General features: G+C 45.0%; 1 protein-coding gene across 5 annotated transcripts in view; it reads right to left on the bottom strand.

Moving 5' to 3' along the window:
* The window catches only part of WDR7 (WD repeat domain 7), a 345,084-nt gene that overhangs the window by 234,123 nt on the left and 87,518 nt on the right, over positions 1-23,443 (bottom strand). For all 5 annotated transcript variants that reach the window (XM_055417429.2, XM_055417428.2, XM_055417427.2 and 2 more), the window contains exon 15: positions 614-1,383. In XM_055417429.2, coding sequence (XP_055273404.1) covers positions 614-1,383 — 770 coding nt within the window. The remainder of the gene's footprint in view (positions 1-613; positions 1,384-23,443) is intronic.

Below are 23,443 nucleotides of genomic sequence, written 5' to 3'. Positions count from 1 at the left end.
TATAATAAAACCAGAGTTTAAAAAGTTGTCTTCGTGACTTCTGGAAAATGAGAAATATTAATTCAGGCTAAGTATTCTAGAAATATTAAAAGAATACTCTTCCGCATTTAAAAAAGTTGTTTTCTTTTCCCATTGAGAAATTCTGACGATACTTCTGACAAAATTTCTGAAACCAATCACTGAACACTTACCATTCACTACACACGGGTCACAATAAAGAGAAGCATTTTAACCAAATGTGCCCCTTGAATTAAATGTCAGTGCCAACTACAGGCAGATATAATCCAAGATTATATTTACTGAAGAGCTAGTCTATAAGTTATTTGTGAAAGCTGAACTCTGACCAACTCTTTCATTCCAGTATTTTTTTAAGATAGCTACTTATTTAGTTGCTTTTTGTCTGAGTACAGATAAAACTGTACAATTTGATTATATTTTAAGCCATGTGTACTGTAGCTAAAATTTAAAGGGGAAACACCGAGATGACACAAAAATGCCAAGGTGTGTAGAGTCCCCCCTCACTGCAAAAAAAGGTAATAAGACGTGATAAAAAGAAAACAGGTTTCTTTTTTTCTGCATCATAAGGATAAAAATCAAGCTATCAAGGTCACACCTGGTAGGGCCCTTCTTCATATGATCACCAATAAAAGTTGCATTGGTCATACTCATCAAGGTGTTTGCCAAAGATATGACAGACAGGAGGTGCTGCGTGGTGACGGCCCGGGACAAGCCATAGGTCCCCTTCCCGACGCCCTCGGTGGCCGCCAGCGTCCTTCCCACTTCGGCTTTCCCGCGGGACAGTTTACAAGCCACCTGGTTATAACCCGGAAGCATCAGGGACATGTGACCTCCTCGCGATAAGAGGCCAAAGGACACCGTGCAGTGGGGCTTCAGCATCCCCAGGCGGTCGAGACACACTTCGTCCAGGACCTCGTTCAAACCCCAGGCGTGGAGGCAGGACATGAACAGCTTCGCGGTGTCCATCGTCAGGTTATACTCCAGCAGGGTCAGCGGCTTGGACTTGCTGGCCCGATACTCAGGGTCGCTCTCCTCCCGCCCCTGCCGCACCGCCTCGTCATCCTCATCGTCGTCATCCAGGAGGTGCTCCTTTATGTTCTCTTTGATGGTTTCCTTCACTTGCTGGAAGAGGACTGCTGCTCGTTTTCCGGTTAGAAAAGAGCCCCCTTTGTCTGAACTGCCAGATGCTTTCTGCAGATTCTCGGGGGAAATAAGCGTCGTATTCGGCCTAGAGGCTTCTTCAGTCAAGAGCTGAATAATCAGCGCTTCCACATCAAAGAAGAGCACGTGTATGTCCGGGTCTGTTAGATTTGTCTTTATTGCTTGAACCATCAGGGAGTTATGAGAATATTTAGGTAAATTTCCCTGCAACAGATATTTTGAAAAGATGGTTATAATTCAAAGTATTTCATGTCATGCCTTCATTAATGAACAATACATAGTTGAAGGACTTTAGATGCTTATTAAACTGTTTTTTTAGGTACCTATATCATTAAAAGGAACAAGGCAGCTTTGTCAATCAGCAGCATGTAAAAGGTATGAACTTAAAATTAGAAGAACGCCAAGCTGAAATAATTATAAAATTGTCAGTTTTTTTTAAAAAGAAATGAAATTGTATTATTGAAGCAGGGAGTCTTTCTACTCATAGAGCAGGTTAAAAACTGTTTCAGTAACTTGAACGCAAATTCTCCGTCCGAGAATCGGCTACTACTGTCCCAGCTGAAAGAACAGTCCACTCATCGCAGCTAATCATCCTTTTTGTTGCTGCACCAAATTTCTCTCTCACTTTACCCTCAATCTCTCCCTGTTCGCAGATTCTTCTCCTCAACAGAGAACGTGCTCAAGCCTACTTGAATTCTTCAAAAGTTTGACCAGGTTCCTTCTTCTAGTTCTTTCCCAGTCTACTGCCCCTTTAGCCAAAGGTAAGGAAAGCAGCAGATTAATCCAGTGGAAACTCTTTGGTCCCTCTCCTCATTAATCTCTTTGCATATCTCTAACCACATTCATTATTTCTGACACTGTTGATTTTGCTAAGAGAAAGAGAAAGTATAAAAAGAGATTACCAGAGAATACCTTCTTGCTGAACCTTCTAATTCTGACCACTCAGTTAGATGCCTTGAAAACGCATTCTTTCTCCCACAATAGAACTATCACCTATTTGTAATGGCTCCCTAATTTCCATCACCAGCCAGACCAGCTCCTGAAGGAGTTTCAATCTTGTATCTCCCACTGCTTTTACCTGGATGTCCCACAGAACCTTGTATTTTATGTGTCCTAACCTCCACCCTCCCACTAAACCTGCTGCAAGTCATGGGTTGAGAATCATTCTCCTCTGTCGCCACCATCACCACCACCACGTCCAGACCTTTCTTTTCTCTCTTCCAAAACGGATTCACCACGCTTTGTCTCTCCTTACTCCCACCCAACCTCTGCCGAGCCACAAGACTTCCTTCTGAAAAGCAAATCTAATCAGGTCAGTCTTCTGCCAAAAAACTGTCCCATTATCATGGGTTATTAAGAGAAATGAAAAATACAAAATTAAAAAACTAAATCAAAATATAGGTGAATATATCTGATCTCAAGATGGAAAGGACTTGCCACACAGACCTAAATTTCAAATTCACTACTAGAAAAATTGACGGCAAGTAAGAAATAGGAATAAAAATGTGCCACAAATAAGACTGATAAAGTTACAATCTATATAAAAAAATGAGTGCCAAAATAAAAGGGAAAGAGGACAATTCACAATAAAAGAGACAAATAGTCAAGGAATACAAGGGAAAACCGACTCAAAGCAGATGCTGAGGAAATAACAGTTAAAAAATCACCAGATCCCATTTATAAAATTAACAAACAGTAAGCAGAGACATTACTTTGCCAACCAAGGTCCGTCTAGTCAAGGCAATGGTTTTTCCCGTGGTCATGTATGGATGTGAGAGTTGGACTGTGAAGAAGGCTGATTGCCGAAGAATCGATGCTTTTGAACTGTGGTGTTGGAGAAGACTCTTGAGAGTCCCTTATACTGCAAGGAGATCCAACCAGTCCATTCTAAAGGAGATCAATCCTGGATGTTCATTGGAGGGACTGATGCTAAAGCTGAAACTGCAATACTTTGGCCACCTCATGCGACGAGTTGACTCACTGGAAAAGACTCTGATGCTGGGAAAGGTTGGGGGCGGGAGGAGAAGGGGACGACCGAGAATGAGATGGCTGGATGGCATCGCCGACTCTGTGGACATGAGTTTGAGTGTACTCCGGGAGTTGGTGATGGACAGGGAGGCCTGGCGTGCTGTGATTCATGGGGTCGCGGAGAGTCGGACACGACTGAGTGACTGAACTGAACTGAACTGAAACACACAAAAAATCGCTTAGCCAGGAGTACAATGAAAGTCAAACCCACATGCTGCAGGCAGGACTTTCAACAGCAGCCCTTTCAGAAGAGGGGCGTATGAGCCCTTAACACTGTTTGACCAGTACATTTATTTCTAGAACCCTATCCTAAATAGAAATTAAAGATTTATGTGCAAAGGTGTTTGGTGAAACAGTACCCATTATTTTAGATTGAAAACAACCTAAATAATCTAACAATAAGGAAATAAATAATTTAAGCATGATCATATAATAAATACTGTAATCAATACAAATCATGCTTCCTTGGCACATTTAACCACATGGCAAAATGCCCGTATGTCAATTTTAAGTGAGATAAGATTACACATGAGCGCGCACACACACACACATGCCGTACAACAGAGTGGACACTCTGGCTTCGTTTCTTTAGCACCCGACCGTGCACCTGCGCACACATGAGCGCGCACGCGTGCACACACACACACACACACACACACACACCCCTGCGCGCGGGGAGGGCACTGGAAAGACACACACGGAACGTCCCTCTCGCTCTTTGCGATGCGGTCGCACCAGACCCACGCTCTCTCCTTATTTCTATATGTTTCTTACACTGTCTGTGAGCAACATGTATTTTCATAAACAGAAAATACAGTTCTTGGGTAAAATGCTAAATCCCTCAGCACAATATTCAAGGTCCATTACAACTCGATGCCAAGGACTCTCCCGCTTTAACAGGTTCCAGCGCCGTAACCACACTTCCTCACTCCCTGATCCCCTTCTTTCTTTACCCAAAATACTCTTCTTCGCTCCATTCCAACTCCTTCTCTTCCATCAAGATCCTGATTCTCCCAGGGAAAGTTAATCCACAGCGAACCCAGTTCCCATAACATTTTTTATACACACCACAAACCTGTACACCGTGGCCGTATTGATATAATTAGCTACTTTATGTATTTACATGTTCCCGTAATCTACAGGAACTATGTCTTACTCATCGTGTGCAATCCCACACCTATCGGAGTACCTGGCGAAATAAACAAACAACACTATAAAAATCTTTGTAAAACTATTTTAAGTTGCTAATCAACTCGTCTATCACAAAGTTACACTGACTCCCTTTACATGATCTCTCTTCTATCTCAGACTTCCTCCCACCTAACTACGTTCCTTTCCTGCATGAGAGGCTTCAACAGCATTTTATAACCCAGGGGTAAAATCTTTGCAAAACAAAGACTTATTTGCAAAGCACAAAACAGCCTCCAAAACAGATGGTTGCCTACTCCTCCAATTTCATCTCTGACTACAACCTTACATCTTCCAGTGAAACCAAATGAAGCCACCTGTGCCTTCCAGAACCGCGCGGCCAAGGTGTCTGTGCCCCTGAGCGGCCCCTGTGCGGCTCACCCATGCCCCTTCGCGGCTCCTCCGTGCCCCTGCGCGGCCCCTGCAAGGATGGCACCCCTTTCTCACTCTCACTGCTGCCACTCAAGCCATTCTTCTTCTCACCCTCCAAGAAGCAGCTCAAGTGGCTGCTCTTTCAAAACTTATTTCCAGAATTATCACTAATTCTGTTCACTTTGTATAAGCCTCTGCTCTGAATTGAATACATGGTGTTTAAAGGAAGGTAGAAAATAAATATCATTTCCATACTATAGTAAGAACCTAACGTGCGTAAGTAGTATGGTAAATTTCCACTACACAAAATATGAAGTAAAAAAAAAAAGCAAGACTTCCGGAATCCCACCCGGCATTTCATTCCTTTACGCTGCACTCATCCGTGTTCGTGCCAGGCACTAAGGATACAAAGATAAGTGAGATGATTTCCTAGCTATGGACCCAAAACTAACAAATAATGACACGACTATGCAGTATGAATGGTGTTACAAATAAAGGACACTGGAGGCTACGATAAGAAAAACAAAGTACTGAGTCCACCTCGGGTCATCAGGGCCAACTTGAACTATGGAAGGGCAGAAAAGTGAGAAGGCATGAAGGCAGGAGACAGCACAGGATGGGTGCTGGTGTGGGTGACCAAGGCAAAGAATGCAAGGCGTGGCTCGCTGAGAGCACAGGGGTCCACACTCAGGCTTCTGAACTTTCTCGTGCAGGCTCAGGAGCCACCAAAGCAGTGCCTCCCTGAGAACATCAGGGATGCTTGCTAAAGAACGGGTTCTGGGGCTGGGTATCAGACCTGAATCCGTGTCTCTTGGAATGGATCAGAATCTGCCTAATGGAAACCCGACATGGCTTTCTACAGTAAAGCACGAGAAAAAGAGAAAGAGAAAGTGAAAGCGCTCAGTCGTGTCCGACTCTTTAGCCCATCAGGCTCCTCCATCCATGGGATTGTCCAGGCAAGAGGACTGGAGTGGGTTTCCTTCTCCAGGGGATCTTCCCGATCCAGGGATCAAACGCGGGTCTCCTGCACTGCAGGCAGACACTTTACTATGTGAGCCACCAGGGAAGCCCGAAGTATGAGAACTATGATCTAAAGACTTTAATAACAGGAGTAACATGATCAGATTTAATTTTATAACTATTCATCTACCAGCAGTGTTGGCTGAAAAGAATAGATCCAGGTCATGAATACAAGCTTGAAGGAGACAGAGGCCACCCCGATGAGGAGAGACAGAAATATACAACAGCACCAGGAATTGGAAGACGGGCTGCGGTGACAGCCTACCGCCTCACTTCTTGCACCGCTTTCGCATCTGCTTTCTCAAACACTGGCGTGACGTCAAACACCACGCTTGATGCTGGGCACCTGCTGACACTAACTGGGCTGAACGAGACATTAAATTATGTGTTTATAATAAAAACACTATACCTAAAGTATCATTAATATCAAAACTGTTAACAACAAGAGCTAACACATACTGAGCTGTTGCTATGACCCGGGCACTGTGCTGGGCCTGAGGGCCGGTTATGTCACAGCAAAATGTATTTTATATCAATATTATGTGGACAGACGTGGCACGAGGTTTGAGGGAACAACATTAGGTAAGACACAGGACTTTAGTAAATACTGTCTTTCCAGTTTAAAAATCTACAGAATTATTTTAGGAGAAAGAGGAACCATTACTATCAAAAAGCAGAAAAAAAATTTTTTTAAATCAAGCATGTTCGGTAATTATTGAAGCAGCAAGAGTTGCCTGAAGGAAAACACCGCCAGAATGAGGACACGAGGTCGTCTTCAAAGCTCCCTCCTCTGATGCCAGCCACGCGCCCCTTGCAGCACCCGGGACCTGCCCAGGGGCCGCCTCTCCCCGGGAGGTGTGCCAGCCTGTGTGCTCGGACAACTGAGAGGTCACCTGGGGCTGGCACCTGGCACCTGGGCCTGACTGTGTGCCATGCCCGCATCAACCTCTTGGCTCTGCTGATTGTATCTCCGTGGCAGCAACTGTATCCACTGGGAATCCACAGCGGGAAAAAGAGAGAGAAGGCAGACGACAGTGAAAGCAGGTGAGAACAGGGAGGCAGGAGGGAAGGAGAGCAGGAAACGGCTCAAGCCCGGGTCCTGTGGGTGAACTACAGCTTCTAACGGCGCCAAGTCCCGCGAGTGACCTGTAACGCCTGACCACGGATTCCACCGACCAGCAAGGTCTCATTACAACAGAATACGGACACACGCGAAGCTGTGAGGGTAAGATCTTAGCTCCATGTACACACTGCTGTCCCTCACAGCTCAGTCGGTGAAGAATCTGCCTGCAGTGCAGAAACCCGGGTTTGATTCCTGGGTCGGGAAGAGCCCCTGGAAAAGGAAATGGCAACCCACTCCAGTATTCTTGCCTGGAGGATCCCATGGACAGAGGCGCCTGGCGGGCTACAGTCCACAGATCGCGAGAGTTGGACACAACTTAGCGGCTAAACCACAACCACCACACACTGATATATTTAATAGACAACCACCAAGGACTTACTGTACAGCACAGAGAACTCAGCTCAACGTTGCCTGGAAGCCTGGACAAGACTGGAGTTGGAGGAGAATGGATACATGTGTATCTATGGCTGAATCCCTTTGCTGTTGACCTGAAACTACCTCAACATTGTTAACTGGCTATAGGGTTAGTCAGTCAGTCACGATCGACTCTTTGTGACCCCACGGACTGTAGCCCACCAGGCTTCTCTGTCCATGGGATTTTCCAGGCAAGAATACCGGAGCAGGTTACCATTTCCTTCTCCAGGGGATCTCCCTACCCAGGGCTCGAACCCAGATCTCTCACATTGCAGGCAGATTCTTTACCATCTGAGCCACCAGAGAAATCCTAGTCTAATACAAAATAAAAAGTTTAAAAAAAAATTAGCTACATGCATGAAGATGGCAGAGTTGATCACTGGCATGTCTGATATCCAGTATATTACACTAAGATTAGCTAAAGAAAAATAAACAAAAACATCTACCAAACTCCAAGGACCTCTGGGCTTAATCATAAGATATACAATGTATAGAGCCAACTAACTTACTCAATCTGGAGAAGGCAATGGCAAGCCACTCCAGTACTCTTGCCTAGAAAATCCCATGGATGGAGGAGCCTAGTGGGCTGCAGTCCATGCGGTCGCTACGAGTCAGACATGACTGAGCGACTTCACTTTCACTTTTCATTTTCACACATTGGAGAAGGAAATGGCAACCCACTCCAGTGTTCTTGCCTGGAGAATCCCAGGGACGGGGGAGCCTGATGGGCTGCCGTCTATGGGGTCACACAGAGTCGGACACAACTGAAGTGACTTAGCAGCAGCAGCAACTCACTCAATCATCTTATATTCTTAACAATTTCAAGAACAGGCCAACTGATCCTGGAAATTCTTTAACAGGAATGTTAGGATGTTTGCTCTGTCACCTTTATTAAAGAACATCTGAAATGTGTGCTCACAAACTCATTTTTGCATTATCATGGAGGAAGATTAAATTCAACTCAGCAAATATTTGCAGAATGCCCATTTTCTATGATATGCTTGAGAGAAAAAAAAAGCCTCTGTACTTAAGGCAATAACGTTAAAACTTACTTGAAAAAGGCCAACAGAAAAGCTAAATCATAAGGAATATACAAATGAAATGGTCTTGGTAAGTAAAACCCAATGGTAAATGCAAAACACATAATAATTTTTAATTTGCTAAGTATAGAGTACCAGCTTATTATTTAAGAATAAATTTGTAAGAAAAATGAATAAATAATTTTATTCTTGATTATGGATAGAATATTTTATTGAATAAGGACCTTTAAAAGAACTTCTGAAATCTGATGCATAATGTTGAATACAAAAGTTTCAACAAATAAAAACACAATGATGTCTTAATGTACTTTTAAAACATTCTAAAATTCAGTAAGGAGGTAAATCCCACCATCCGCTATTTCAAAAAGCAGGGTTTTAATGTCAATGATTTTAAGGATTAGGGAAAGGGAAGGAAGGCAGGGAAAAAGGAAGGCAAGGAGGGAAGAAGGAAACATGAAAATGAACGACCAAGAAAATGTGTTAAGACTGAGATGGAGATTTGGTGCCCTCTGCTGTCGTACTGCTGATACTGCACACTAACCGGAAAACAGTAAGATGAGCTTTTCCTCAGAGAATCCTGTTTTAAGTTGGAATTAGACAATATTACTCTAAATATTTGGTTTTGGATAGAATGGGATTTTGTGATTAGGTGTGAATTACAAAATTCTCATTATATGATGTTATTATATCACTTCCTTTCATGTTTTCATTAACAAGTATATTAATAAGCATAAACCAAAGAGAGGTATTTTTGTTATTAAGGTTTTAAGGTTTTATGTATGTGTCTGTGTGTGTGCGCGTGCTCAGTCATGTTGGACTCTGCAACCCTCATGGACCACAGCCCTCCAGGTTCCTCTGTCCATGGGGTTCTCCAGGCAAGAACACTGGAGTGGGGTGCCATTTCCTCCTCCAGGGCATCTTCCTGACCCAGGGGTCAAACTGGAGTCTCCTGCGTTGGCAGGTGGATTCTTTTACCACTGAGCCACCTGGGATGTGCCAAGGTTTTATGCTGTACTATAATTTATTTCATATGACATAAATAAAATGCAAATTGCAAGTTAATTATAAGTGCTAAATAAAAACACTTTTTATAAAGACACTTTCCTGTAAAGATATTTCTACATGCCAGGTCTTACTAGGTAATATTGGAATAACAGTGACAGCCAAATGGCATTAACTTACTGAGACGTTCCAAGATCAGTATGTTTACTTCCCACGACACCAGCCCAAGGGGGAGGACTTGTGACACTTCCCAAAGGGCCAAGGGGCCGAGTATCGAGCCCTGGAGACGGGGGCCCTACCCCTCCTGCTTCTCTCCTAGACAGGTCTTCACTTGAACCACTCGACATCTCCAGCGTTCAGTCTTCCATCTCCCCAATAAAAGAAAGACTACTTATTTCGGAGAGCTGCTGTCAACAGCTAATAGATAAAACAAGCAGTGTTTCTCTTGCTAGGAAAACAGGGATAATGAAATCCAACTTATTTTATTCAGTATTGCAAATGAATATGTTAAAGACACACGTGAAAAGTTTAAACCACTAAAGGAAAGAAACTGTTTGAAGGAAAGAAACTGTGTTTGAAGGGCTTCTATTTTGTATACAAAACTCAACACGTTTGTGAAAGAATGGAAATCCAATGAGATTCTGGGTAACTGACATGTAAGAGAAAAGATAGGACTAAATGCCAACAAAATGAAAAGGAAAAAAGAAAACCTCTCTGATTGCTCCTGGGTCTGTGTGGCGAGGAAAGTGATTTCAGAAAGACTCACACGTGGACTCTAGTGCCTGTGCTCAGTTGCCCAGCCGTGCCCAGCTTTTTGCGACCCTGTGGACTATAGCCTATAAGGGTCCTCTGTCCGTGGGATTCTACAGGCAAGAACACAGGAGTGGGTTGCCAAGCCCCATGCAGGGCACCTTCCAGATGCAAGGATCGAACCTGGGTCTCCTGCAACAGCAGTCGGATTCTTTACCACAGCACACCTGGGCGTCTTCTCCCACCACTGGTCTCAGCACGCTCTGTGGTCTCTGGCCCGTTCACTGCCCTGCGCACATCTGCACGCGTCACTTTCTATGCCTGGGATATTCCTGCCCACACTTCTTCCAGATGTCAAGCCTCTAGGCAAGCGACCCTTCAGGAAAGCCTTCCCAGCAACCCTGCAGGGCGGCTGGTCTCCTTGGGCTCTGGCGCCCCCGGCTCCCACAGTCTAGACAAAAGCTCGCCCCAGTGAACTGCCCGCTTGCCCCCCCACTGGAGCAGGAACTCCTTGGGGCCAGGGTCTGTGGGGTGCAGGCGTGACTAACACACTTTCCACTGTTCTCACCTGGGGCCCTCTCAGCATCCGCGCTCAATACTGGCCGAATGAACGCAATCAATCAATCAATCAATCGGTCAATCAATCAGGATTATCAAACAAGTATGTGCTGAATACCTGGTGAGATCAATGTTTGCAAACAGGTCGCTCATTTAACTTCATTACCACATTACACCACACACACACACACACATACACACACAGTTTAAAGCTAAAATCAAATGGAAGCTAAGAGGTTAGTCAGTCACACTGGTTTCACAGCTTGTCAGTATGCTGGATGGGGCAGGAAATTCAGGCCCTCCTGTATCTACTTGACCTTTGATTCTAGACATCAAGAGGTTCTCAGTGTCCCTTCTGCAGAGACTCAGGAGATGAAGGGCTGGGAGATGAGGGAAAAGGTGAACCCACCTGACATTAATCAACCTTCAAGTACTGGCTTGCTCACTATAACGCAGCAAGCACCGCTGGGTCTGGAAACAGGAGAAAAAGCAAATGGTCCTTTGAGGAGCTCAGTCAGATAGACAGCGGTGGATCTCAGCCAGGGGTGGTCTCCCCCGACAGCCCCAAAGGACACTGGCACCGTCTGCAGACATCTTCGTGAGTCACGGCCTGGAGGGGGTGCTGGTGGCATGTGGTGGGCGGAGGCCGGGTGTGCCAAGAAACACGCTGCTCTGCACAGGACTGTCCCCAGAAGACAGCACTACAAGCCCGAACGTCAGCAGCGTCGACGTGAAGAACCCCCATAGACCCAGCAGTGTCTCCTGCTTCCCTGCATCCGCGCACGAGAGGGAGGACCAGGCCAGAAACACCAACACACCTGGGGCCGGAGCGTCTGAGAAGAATCAGCTGACTCTGCCAAAGAGCGGCAGCGCTGGGAAACCTTCAGCGCCTTTGCGAACGCAGGGGTCGTAAAACCGAGGCTCCTGAGATGAGTGGGAGCAGCCGGCCGCGGGCCTTGGGGAGGGGTGGGTGATGGAACAAGGCCGCTCCACATGCTGCGAAGAGCGGAGACGGCTGACCCCCGAGAAACTCGGAGGTCGGGGCGCCCACCCACCCGAGCATAAAAACTCCGCCTGTAATTTACAGTCAGCCCTCTGTAACCACAGTTCCTCTTATCCACAAATGCAACTGCTCCTGGATTGGGTAGTGCTGTAGTGTTTACCATTAAAAACGGTTCCAAGTGGACCCGCACAGCTCAAGCCCCTGTTGTTAAGGGTCAGTTCAGTTCAGTCCCTCAGTCGTGTCCGACTCTTTGCGACCCCGTGAATCACAGCACGCCAGGCCTCCCTGTCCATCACCAACTCCTGGAGTTCACTCAACCTCATGTCCATCGAGTCAGTGATGCCATCCAGCCATCTCATCCTCTGTCGTCCCCGTCTCCTCCCACCCCCAATCCCTCCCAGCATCAGGGTCTTCTCCAATGAGTCAACCCTTTGCATGAGGTGGCCAAAGTATTGGAGTTTCAGCTTCAACATCAGCCCTTCCAATGAACACCCAGGACTAATCTCCTTTAGAATGGACTGGTTGGATCTCCTTGCAGTACAAGGGACTCTCAAGAGTCTTCTCCAGCACCACAGTTCAAAAGCATCAATTCTTCGGCGCTCAGCTTTCTTCACAGTCCAACTCTCACATCCACACATGACCACTGGACAACCTTACTCCGTTTACTGAAATACAGGTGAAAAGATCGGGAGCCCATTTACATTAGACCGAAACCCTCACGCCCTGATTTATGGCCGTGAACCCCTTTGTCTTGTCCTACGTCTTCGTCTAAACCCAGCCCCTCCCCAGAGGAAACACGACTCTCACCAAGGCTGACCGCTGCCAGGTGACTGAGGTGTGACTGTGGGTAAGAAAATCAGGTATCTTGACACCAGCTAAGCAGAGAGAGCTGTGTGGAGGAAGACTGGAAAGGTCTCTGAATGTACAGGCGTCCTCAGAGACACTGTGGCTTAGCTTCCAGACCACCGCAATAAAGCGAGTAATATCACAATAAAGTGAGCCACGTGAACGGTTTAGTTTCCGGGTGCAGATGCACGTTATCTTTAAACTACACTGTAACAGCTTTATGTCTAAAACTGTACCTACCAAATTAAAAACACTTTATTGCTAAACAAAATTGAAAAAAAAACCCAAAAACCTGTTAACCATCACCTGAGCCCTCAGAAAGTCATCTATTTGACAGTGGAGGGTCTGCATTGATGCTGATGGTCAGTGACGTTACCAAGGTGATGGCTGCTGAAGGCTGCGGTGGCTGTGACGATTTTTTAAAATCAGACAATGACGCAGTTTGCTGCATCGATGGACTCTTCCTCTCATTAACGATCCCTCTGTAGCAGGTAACACTGACAGCATTTAACCCACAGAACTTCTTTCAAAATTGGGAGGCCATCTTCTCCAAACTCTGCTGCTGCTTTATCAACCTAGCGTATGTCACAGTTTAAATCCTTTGTTGTCATTTCAAAAACCGTCAAACACCTTCACCAGCAGTAGAGTTCATCTGAAGAAACGACTCCTCATCCATGCAAGTTTCGTCATGAGGAGGCAGCAGCTCACTCACATTTCAGGCTCCACTTCTAATTCCTGCTCTGGCATTTCCACCACATCTGTAGTTCCTTCCTCCACTGAAGTCTAGAACCCCTCAAAGGCATCCGTGAGTGTTGGAGTCGACTTCTTCCAAGCTACTATGAAGGCTGATAGTTTGAGCTCTTCTCGTGAATCACAAACGTCCTGTGGCATCTAGAAGTGAAGTCTTTTCAGAGGTTTTCAATTTATTCTGCCCAGATCCATCAGAGGAAGCACCAAACATGCCAGATATAACAGCTACAGCCTCACAAAATGTATTTCTTAAATAATAAGACTTACAAGTTGCAATTACCCCCCTTGACCCATGAGCTGCAGGATGGATGTGGTGTTAACAGGCGTGAAAACAGCAAGGATCTTGTTGTGCAATTCCAGCAGCGCTCTCAGGGCGCCACCAGGCATGCTGTCACCGAGCAGGCGGATTTTGAAAGGCATCTGTTTACTCTGAGCAACAGAGTCTCAGATGTTGTTGCTCATTCGTTCAGTCGTGTCCGACTCTCTGCGACTCCATGGACTGCAGCACGCCAGGCCTCCCTGTCCTTCACCATCTCTAGGAGCTTACAATCGAACTCATGTCCATTGAGTCGGTGATGCCATCCAACCATCTCATCCTCTGTCGTCCCTTCTCCCACCTTCAATCTTTCCCAGCATCAGTGTCTTTTCTAATGAGTCGGCTCTTTGCATCAGGTGGCCAAAATATTATCTCAATGCTGGGCTTAAAATATTCAGTAAATCGTGCTGTAAACGGATGTGCTTTGTTGTTCCATTCACTGAGCACAGGCAGAGGAGATTTACCCTGGTTCTTAAGGGCCCTAGGGTTTTCAGAATGATAAATGAGCACTGGCTTCCACCTCGAGTCACTGGCTGCATCAGCCCCTATTGAGAGAGTCAGCCTGTCTTTTGGCACTTTTGTAGCCAGGCCCCAAGTTCTTCTCTCCAGCTATGAAAGTCCGAGATGACATCTTCCTCCAGAAGAAGGCTGTTTCGTCTGTGCTGGAAATCCGCGGGTCACTGTAGCCGCCTTCGTTAGTGATCGGGGCTGGATCTTCCAGGGAAGTTCTGCAGCTTCTCCATCAGCATGTACACTTTCATGTGACAGAGACGGCATTTCCCTTAAAACTCAATTTCAGAAAATGAAGTTTTCCTCCTCCGGGTCAAAGCCAACTGCCTTCCCTCTGCCTTGAAATCTGCCATCTTCCCATCCCACGTGGAACCCAGCGTCACCGGCTGTCTCCTCCGGATCCTGATCAGGAACCTGCCTCTCTCCCCTGGCTCTGTACCCTTAATCCACACTCGAACCTGTTTCCAAGACTGCACTCCCCTCTGGCTATCCTCCTTCTCCTCCCTTTACCCCGCCAACTGTTCAAAAGCGTTCTGCACTTGCTGCTGCTATTTCCACACTGCCCATTCAGTCCTTGAAGTGAACTTAAAGGCGCTCAGTCGTGTCGACTGTGTGCGACTCCATGGACTATATGGCCAGGCCCCTCTGTCCACGGGATTCTCTAGGCAAGAACACTGGAGTGGGTAACCTTTCCCTTCTCCAGGGAATCTTCCCAGCCCAGGTGTCAAACCCCAGTCTCCCACGTTGCAGATGGATGCTTCACCAGCTGAGCTACGAGGGAAGCCCAAGAATACTGGAGTGGGTAGCCATTCCCTTCTCCAGCGGATCTTCCCGACCCAGGAATCAAACTGGGGTATCCCGCATTGTAGGTGGATTCTTTACCATCTGAGCCACCAGGGAAGCCCATTCACTCCTGAATCTACCGCAATCCAGCTTCTGGCCCACACATCCTGGGAGGACAGTTCTGGAAAAGGACACTAGTGACCTCACGGACACACACGTTTCAGCCCTTCTAACAGTCATCACTGACTGGGTTTGACACAGTGGACCGCTCCACCCTTCTGGAAACGCCCGACTCCCTGTCTGCAAGCCCGCAGTCCTCCCAGTGATCCTCTCATCCCTCCTCCCCCCGTTTCCTCTCCTCCCTTTCAGGTTGGGACCTTGAGTCTCTCTCAGCCCATCTGCTCTCTCTGAGGGACCTCGGCCGCTTCGCAGTGGGCCCGGGAGATTCCTCCACCTGGATACCCGCCGCGACACCCCTCCCTCAAGTTCTCTCCACCCCCCATCATACACAAAGCAACTCTGCATCACCCCCGCAAAACCTGATCCTACATTCAACCTCACACTGGACAGAGCCACTTCTAGTCAATCAACCAGTAAGAAGCCTGAGTTAACCTCCCTTACCCAATCTGCCTAACAAATCACTGTGTGCTGTGCTTAGCTGCTCAGTCCTGTCCGACTGTGACCCCACAGACTGTAGCCCGCCAGGCTCCTCTGTCCATGCAGGACAGGAATTCTCCAGGCACGAATACTGGAGTGGACTGCCATGCCCTCCTTAAGGGGATCTTCCCAGCCTAGGGATGGAACCCAGGTCTCCAACATTGCAGGCGGATTCTTTACCAACCGAGCCACCAGGGAAGCCCAAGAATACTGAAGTGGGTAGCCGTTCCCTTCTCTAGGGGATCTTCCTGACCCAGGAATTGAACCGGCGTCTCCTGCATTTGCATGTGGGTTGTTTACCAGCTGAGCCACCAGGGAAGCCCAACAGATCGCTAGGACCTGCCAAATACAGCTCACAAACCATTCTTCAATTAATACTCTCCCCTACGTATCCTCAGATCTGATGTACATACTGGCTTTCACAAAAAATTCTCTTTGAGGTAAGGATTCTAACGCTACTTCTTTTTTAAGTTTGAAAGCTACTGAGGTGAGCGAGAATGCTTTAGGGCTTCCCAGATACACACGGATGGCCTCGCTTCCCCCCACTGCCTGTGTCTATTCAGCTGGCCCCCCAGCTCCACTGAGCACGTAGGTCAGTCCCCACGGCCCTCCCTGCACCTGCACCGGCTACTCCCAGAACACACGCCACCCACCCACACCCCCCACCTGACGATATTCCACTCATTCTTCAACCCCCCCCCTCCAAGAAGCCAGTCCTGATCACGTCAACCTAGGCCAGGTATCTGCAATACTTTCTGGGTCTCCTCAGCCATCTCTGCACTGCACTGCGTATATCTGTTTATATTTCCTGAGGGTGAATATCATGTCTTATTCATTTGGGCTCTTGAGGGCCTAACACAGTACCTAAGAGTCAATAAAAGTTCCCTGAACTAGACTGATTCAATTATTTTCTAACAGAGGCCACAAAAGTCAAGAACTTTGAAAATATGTTGTATGGTCTAATAAAGAGCGGATTTCCCAATCATATTAGATGGGAAGAAATTATTTCTTACCCAAAGAACTAACATATTGATTTTAGTCATGAATCTTTACACGTCTATCAAATTACTTCAAAATGCCTTTGTCGGTGTTTAGTCACTGACTCTTCTGCGACCTCATGGACTGCAGCCCGCCAGGCTTCTCTGTCCATGGGATATTTCCTGGCAAGAATACTGGAGTGAGTTGCCATTTCCTTCTCCAGGGGATCTTCCCAGCCCAGGGATCGAACCTCGGTCTCTTGCATTGCAGGCAGACTCTAACACTGAGCCACGAGGGAAGCCCAAATAGAAAGTATGTGTCCTTTAAATTCAAAACCACACTGGTATCTTACCAGTGTGATCCAGAAAAAGTATATTCACATATGTGCTTCATCTAGTTCAAATAATTCACAGGTAAGATTTTAAATGTTTAACATGATTTGTCTTTAACTAATTCATCCCACTGAATTTTATACTTAATATCAAGAATATAGAGACTGAAGGGGATTCTGGGAAGATCACAGCAGTGACGCCAGCATAGTTACTGGGTTTTTCCAAATCCCCCCATAAAAAACGGACAGAGCAACTAGATGGCATAACTGCAACCCACTAAGAACATTTTCAACAGAACTAAGTGATGAAGGACACCCATAAATTCCAAAATTCAAGTGGATGGGAAAGGCCACCAACAGCTACAACGTTCACCTGGCGTCAGGCATGCTGTAGGAGGAAGGGAAGATGGAAGCAGGAATGGATCTGAGAGCTCTGCCAAGAAAACTCTATAAGATAAGAGCCAACAGATACTCATCTGGAAAGAGCAGCTGAACCTGGGAGGGCCTCACCTACCTCAACAGCAACTGAACACGAGAGCCACAGCTATGAGAAATGCCAGCTGGTCCATCAGAGTCCCGAAGCCCGTACAACACGGATGCCTCAGGGCTCCCTTCTAGGAAAGGATGCCCCGGTAATGAGAAAGTGCTAAGAATGTAATCAAAATGGACAGGTAATTAAAAAAAAAAAGTAAGGCGAAGAACAGTGCCAGAAACGGTCAGAAAGCAAGTCACCATCTTACTGAACCATGTGAAACAACAGAAAGAGTCCTGTGAAGCTAAAAATGCTGCCTGGATTAATCATTAAAAAGTCCAGGAAAAATTATCCCACAAAGTAATATTCCAAAAAGTACTGAGGTCAAATTATAGAAAGCCAAAAGAGAATAAGATCAGGACTTCCCTGGCGATCCACTCGCTAGGAGTCCATGCTTCCACAGGAGAGGGCATGCATTTGATCCCTGGTCAGGGAGCTAAGATCGTGCATGCCACAAGGCACGGCCAAAAAAATTAAATAAAGCTACTATTAGACAGAGAAAGTGAGAATAAGAACAAGAAAACAGACATGTTTAAGAAGCAGACTGAAATGAATGCACTATTTCAAAACAAACTAGAAAACATTTTTTAAATGATACTCACCATGAAAGAACAACACAAGACTTAGAAAAATCAGAAATGAAATGACTGTACTCAAGAAAGAATTAAAAATAAAACATCACTTTGACAAAGAAACCTAAACAGAAACACGAGAATAAATAAACTGATCATGCCGAAGAGAAGCAGAAGGTGCAAAGCAAAAACATATCACCGATCAAAAAGGAAAGGTTTCCCCTCTGTGGGCGGTAAGCTTTTGGTCAGCACACCTAAAAGGAGATTTGGGGGTGGGCAGGAAATTGTCTACATAAAGGGGGAACTGAACAAATCAGTACATGGAAAATACTGGGTGAGGTTTCTCACAGGTGAGAAGAGAGTTATAATATGCCAAGAGGGGAGCCTAGAACAAACACTGTGCTATCTGCTTAGAACTGGAGGTAATGGGGTTAATCCAAGGTATTTCATATATTTAGGAAGACAGAAACACTTAAAAGATTTATTTGTTTGAGTCACTGTATATATGCCTTGTAAACATACTGTCCAGCTCTCTCTTCTGAGAGGGACTGGAAGCAATGTCATCGCAGGAGCCATGAGCGTACAAAGCATCCAGATTCGGTTTCTAATTATTACCCTCCAATAAGGGGAATCACCGGTCACACAGGTACTTAATAAATCTTTCTTCTACAGTGAGACATTCACTCCCTTGTTTCCTTAAGGTTTGGCTGCTTAGCTAGGTCTCCCTAACTTTATTAACAATTAAGACAGTAATTGGTGTAATATAAAAATTTTATCTTAATAACCACTTAGAAGAACCCAAAGTTGAACTCATATATAAGTACATAATAAATATACAATTAACATATTCATAATTTCTTTTAAGATATTCATTAAAGTTTGGGGACAGAATGTTAAGCAAGTTTAATTGATTCTCCAAAGGTCAGACATATCACAAGAATTTTTCTAAGGCTGAAAACAGTTCACCAGAAAGGCCTGGTATCTGTACATCACGTCACTGGACTTGTCCCTGTCTGTACTGGACAAGTGCCCTTTTCACAATGAATCATAAAGTCAATTCGATCAGTACAAATTTTTTTTTTAACAGAATGAATTCTGCAAGCAAAAGACACAGAGTATGTTCTCAGTAGGTTTTATTTGACTTCTAAATCCCTTTCTATCGCCTAGTTACACAGAATACAAAGCTACTGACCTTTGCAAATATAGCCCAATCATTTTTTCAGGATTTTGACTAATTTAACAACAGAGAGAGAAATGCAAGGTAAAAGATAAATCATTCTGGCCACTTTTCAATTCTTCATTCTTTTTCAACATAAATAGGGTGATTCTGATTGATACAATGCCTAAGATGTAAAAAGTGAAAGTGAAGTCGCTCAGTACTGTCTGACTCTTTGCAACCCCACGGGCTGTAGCCTACCAGGCTCCTCCACCCATGAGATTTTTCACGCGAGAGTACTGGAGTGGGTTGCCATTTCCTTCTCCAGCCTAAGATGTAAGGAAGCCCAATAAGAAGCTACACAGAGTAGGCCTATGAAATGAATTCCATGGCCACAAGGGTTTTCTAGCTTCACTGATAAAATCCCACTGGCCCAATGCATCCATCAAGATCGCCTCACCAAGAACCAGTGTCTGACAAATGCTTTATGGGAAAACTTGTCAAAAAGATCACCAGATATGCCCAGACATGCTTCTTGACATATTCATTTATGCATTCCTCAAATATCACTACATGTCAGTTACAACCTCCTATTTATTCACATCGTGCAAGTCCTCTAACTCCTAACCCAGCAGAGCACCTGTTCTGAGTTGAATGACGGATTAAGAAAAAAGAAGACGACTCTACCTTCAAGGGATTATTACTACTTCCTTTTTCTCTTTTCTTTTCTTTAACAAATATCACTCTTCTTCCACTGAAAATGCTGCTGCTGAAAATAACTTGTTATATTCACCTCCCTCTTGTCTTCATTACAGATTGTAAGGGAAGAGTTTTTAAGAAGGGTGAACTCTCCAACTCTATTCTCAGCAGCATGTCCTCTTCCACGGCCCCACCGATACCTCCCTCCACCAGCAAAAGGGTCAGTGAGCTCCCAAAGCATAAACTCTGCTCTTAACCCTGCAACCGCAGACGAAGCTAACTCTACTCTCTTCTTTTCCTCTAAAAGCAAACTTCTTCCACGCACTGCACCTCCACTTGATCTCATGGTCATTCCTAACTCACTGTATCCTGACTGCTGACCCAATTATTTCTACCAAAACAGCTCTTAATGACGAGCAATGACTTTATTATTAACTCCATATGCTCTTTTTTATTCCCCAGTCTTGATGTTATTTCATTTCTCTAATATGCTGTCAACCTTTACTTCCTTTACAAGAATTTGCTTTCAATTACATGTGTAACCTAGATCACTGGAGGCTTCTTGTCCAAGGTCACCAACAGGCAGGAAGTTACAGAGATGCAACGGGAACATACATACATCTGCCATCAGAACTTGGCCTCTAAACCACTGCTCTGTTCTGCTTTTCAAAAATGAAGCAAAGGTCATTCAACGGGGGAGCTACATCCACAACCTTGATAGAATAATGCCATCTTCAGATGCAAGGGTCAGCAAATTATGACCCAGGGCCAAATTCAGCCGACTATCTACTTTTGTTAATAAAATTTTATTGGGAGCCAGTCACATTCATCCATTTACATAGGGTCTATAACTCTTTTGGGGTTTCCCTGGGGGCTCAGATGGTAAAGGATCTGCCTGCAATGCAGGGGACCCAGGTTCGATTCCTGAGTCAGGAAGAGCCCTGGGAGATGGAAATGGTTACGCACTCCAGTATTCTTGTCTGGAGAGTCCCATGGACAGAGGAGGCTGGTGGGCTACAGTTCATAAGGTCTCAGAGAGTCAGACAGAACTGAGCGACTAAACATGCACGCACGCATAGCTCCTTTTATGCCACCATTATGGCAGAGTTGAATCACTGTGACACAAGTGATATGAACCACAAAGCCTAATTTTTTTTTTCACTATATAACCCTTTACAGAAAAAAATTTGCCAATCTATGTTCTATCCAAATGTCCTTTAGGTTCATCATTTGAAAATTTGAGAATAACTAAAGCATCAGGCTCTTTTCTTCACATAAGGTGGCCAAAGTATTGGAGCTTCAGCTTCAGCATCAGTCCTTCCAATGAATATTCAGGACTGATTTCCTTTAGGATGGACTGGTTGGATCTCCTTGCAGCCCAAGGGACTTTCAGGAGTCTTCTCCAACACCACAGTTCAAAAGCATCAATTCTACGGTGCTCAGCTTTCTTTACAGTCCAACTCTCAAATCCATACATGACCACTGGAAAAACCATAACTTTGACTAGACAGACCTTTTTTGGCAAAGTAATGTCTCTGCTTTTTAATATGCTGTCTAGGTTGGTCACAGCTTTTCTTCCAAGGAGTAAGCGTCTTTTAATTTCATGGCTGCAGTCACCACCTGCAGTGATTTTGGAGCCCCAAAAAATAAAGTCTCTCACTGTTTCCACTGTTTCCCCATCTATTTCCCATGAAGTGATGGGACCAGATGCCATGATCTTACTTCTCTGAATGTTGAGTTTTAAGCCAACTTTTTCACTCTCCTCTTTCACTTTCATCAAGAGGCTCTTTAGTTCTTCTTCATTTTCTGCCTTAAGGGTGGTGTCATCTGCATATCTGAGGTTATTGATATTTCTCCCGGCAAGCTTGATTCCAGCTTGTGCTTCATCCAGCCCAGCGTTTCTCATTATGTACTCTGCATATAAGTTAAATAAGCACGGTGACAATATACAGCCTTGACACATTCCTTTTCCTATTTGGGACCAGTCCGTTGTTCCATGTCCAGTTCTAACTGTTGCTTCCTGACCTGCTTACAGATTTCTCAAGAGGCAGGTCAGGTGGTCTGGTGTTCCCATCTCGTGAAGAATTTTCCACAGTTTATTGTGAGCCACACAGTCAAAGGCTTTGGCATAGTCAATAAAGCAGAAATAGATGTTTTTCTGGAACTCTCTTGCTTTTTCGATGATCCAGAAGATAGATGTTGGCAAATTGATCTCTGGTTCCTCTGCGTTTTCTAAAACCAGCTTGAACATCTGGAAGTTCACAGTTCACATATTGTTGAAGCCTGGCTTGGAGAATTTTGAGTATTACTTTGCTAGAGTATAAGTACAATCATGCAGTAGTTTGAGCATTCTTTGGCATTGCCTTTCTTAGGAATTGGAATGAAAACTGACCTTTTCCAGTCCTGTGGCCACTGCTGAGTCTTCTAGATTTTCTGGCATATTGAGTATGGCACTTTCACAGTATTATCTTTGAGTATTTGAAATAGCTCAACTGGAATTCCATCACCTCCACTGTCTTTATTTGTAGTGATGCTTCCTAAGGTCCACTTGACTTCACATTCCAGGATGTCTGACTCTAAGTCAGTGATCACACCGTCGTGATTATCTGGGTCATGAAGATCTTTTTTGTACAGTTCTTCTGTGTATTCTTGCCACCTCTTCTTAATATCTTCTGCTTCTGGTAGGTCCATACCATTTCTGTCCTTTATTGAGCCCATCTTTGCATGAAATGTTCCCTTAGTATCTCTAATTTTCTTGAAGAGATCTCTAGTCTTTCCCATTCTATTGTTTTCCTCTATTTCTTTGCACTGATCACGGAAGAAGGCTTTCTTATCTCTCCGTGCTATTCCTTGGAACTCTGCATTCAAATAGGTATATCTTTCCTTTTCTCCTTTGTCTTGAGCTTCTCTTCTTTTCTCAGCTATTTGTAAGGCCGCCTCAGACAACCACTCTGCCTTTTTGTATTTATTTTTCTTGGGGACGGTCTTGATCCCTGTCTCCTGTACAGTGTCATAAACCTCCATCCATAGTTTTTCAGGCACTCTATCACATCTAAACCATTGAATCTATTTGTCACTTCCACTGTATAATCAAATCCCACTGTAAGGGATTTGATTTAGGTCATACCTGAATGGTCTGGTGGTTTTCCTACTTTCTGCAATTTAAGTCTGAATTTGACAGTAAGGAGTTCATGATCTGAGCCACAGTTAGCTCCCAGTCTTTTTTTTGCTGACTGTATAGAGCTTCTCTATCTTTGGCTGCAAAGAATATAATCAATCTGATTTCCGTATTGACCATTTGGTGATGTCCATGTGTAGAGTCGTCTCTTGTGTTGTTGGAAGAGGGTGTTTGCTAGGACCAGTGTATTCTTTTGGCAAAACTCTGTTAGCCTTTGCCCTGCTTCATTTTGTACTCCAATGCCAAATTTGCCTGTTACTCCAGGTGTTTCTTGACTTCCTACTTTTGCATTCCAGTCCCCTATAATGAAAAGGGCGTCTTTTTGGGTGTTAGTTCTAGAAGGTCCTGTAGGTCTTCATAGAACCATTCAACTTCAGCTTCTTCAGCATTACTGGTCAGGGAATAGACTTGTATTACTGTGATATTGAATGGTTTGCCTTGGAAACGAACAGAGATCA

This window comes from Moschus berezovskii, chromosome 28, assembly GCF_049115385.1.
Source record: "Moschus berezovskii isolate FMDL1 chromosome 28, NW_MosBer_1.0, whole genome shotgun sequence".
NCBI lineage: Eukaryota > Metazoa > Chordata > Mammalia > Artiodactyla > Moschidae > Moschus > Moschus berezovskii.
This window is presented reverse-complemented; position numbering and strand designations above follow the sequence as displayed.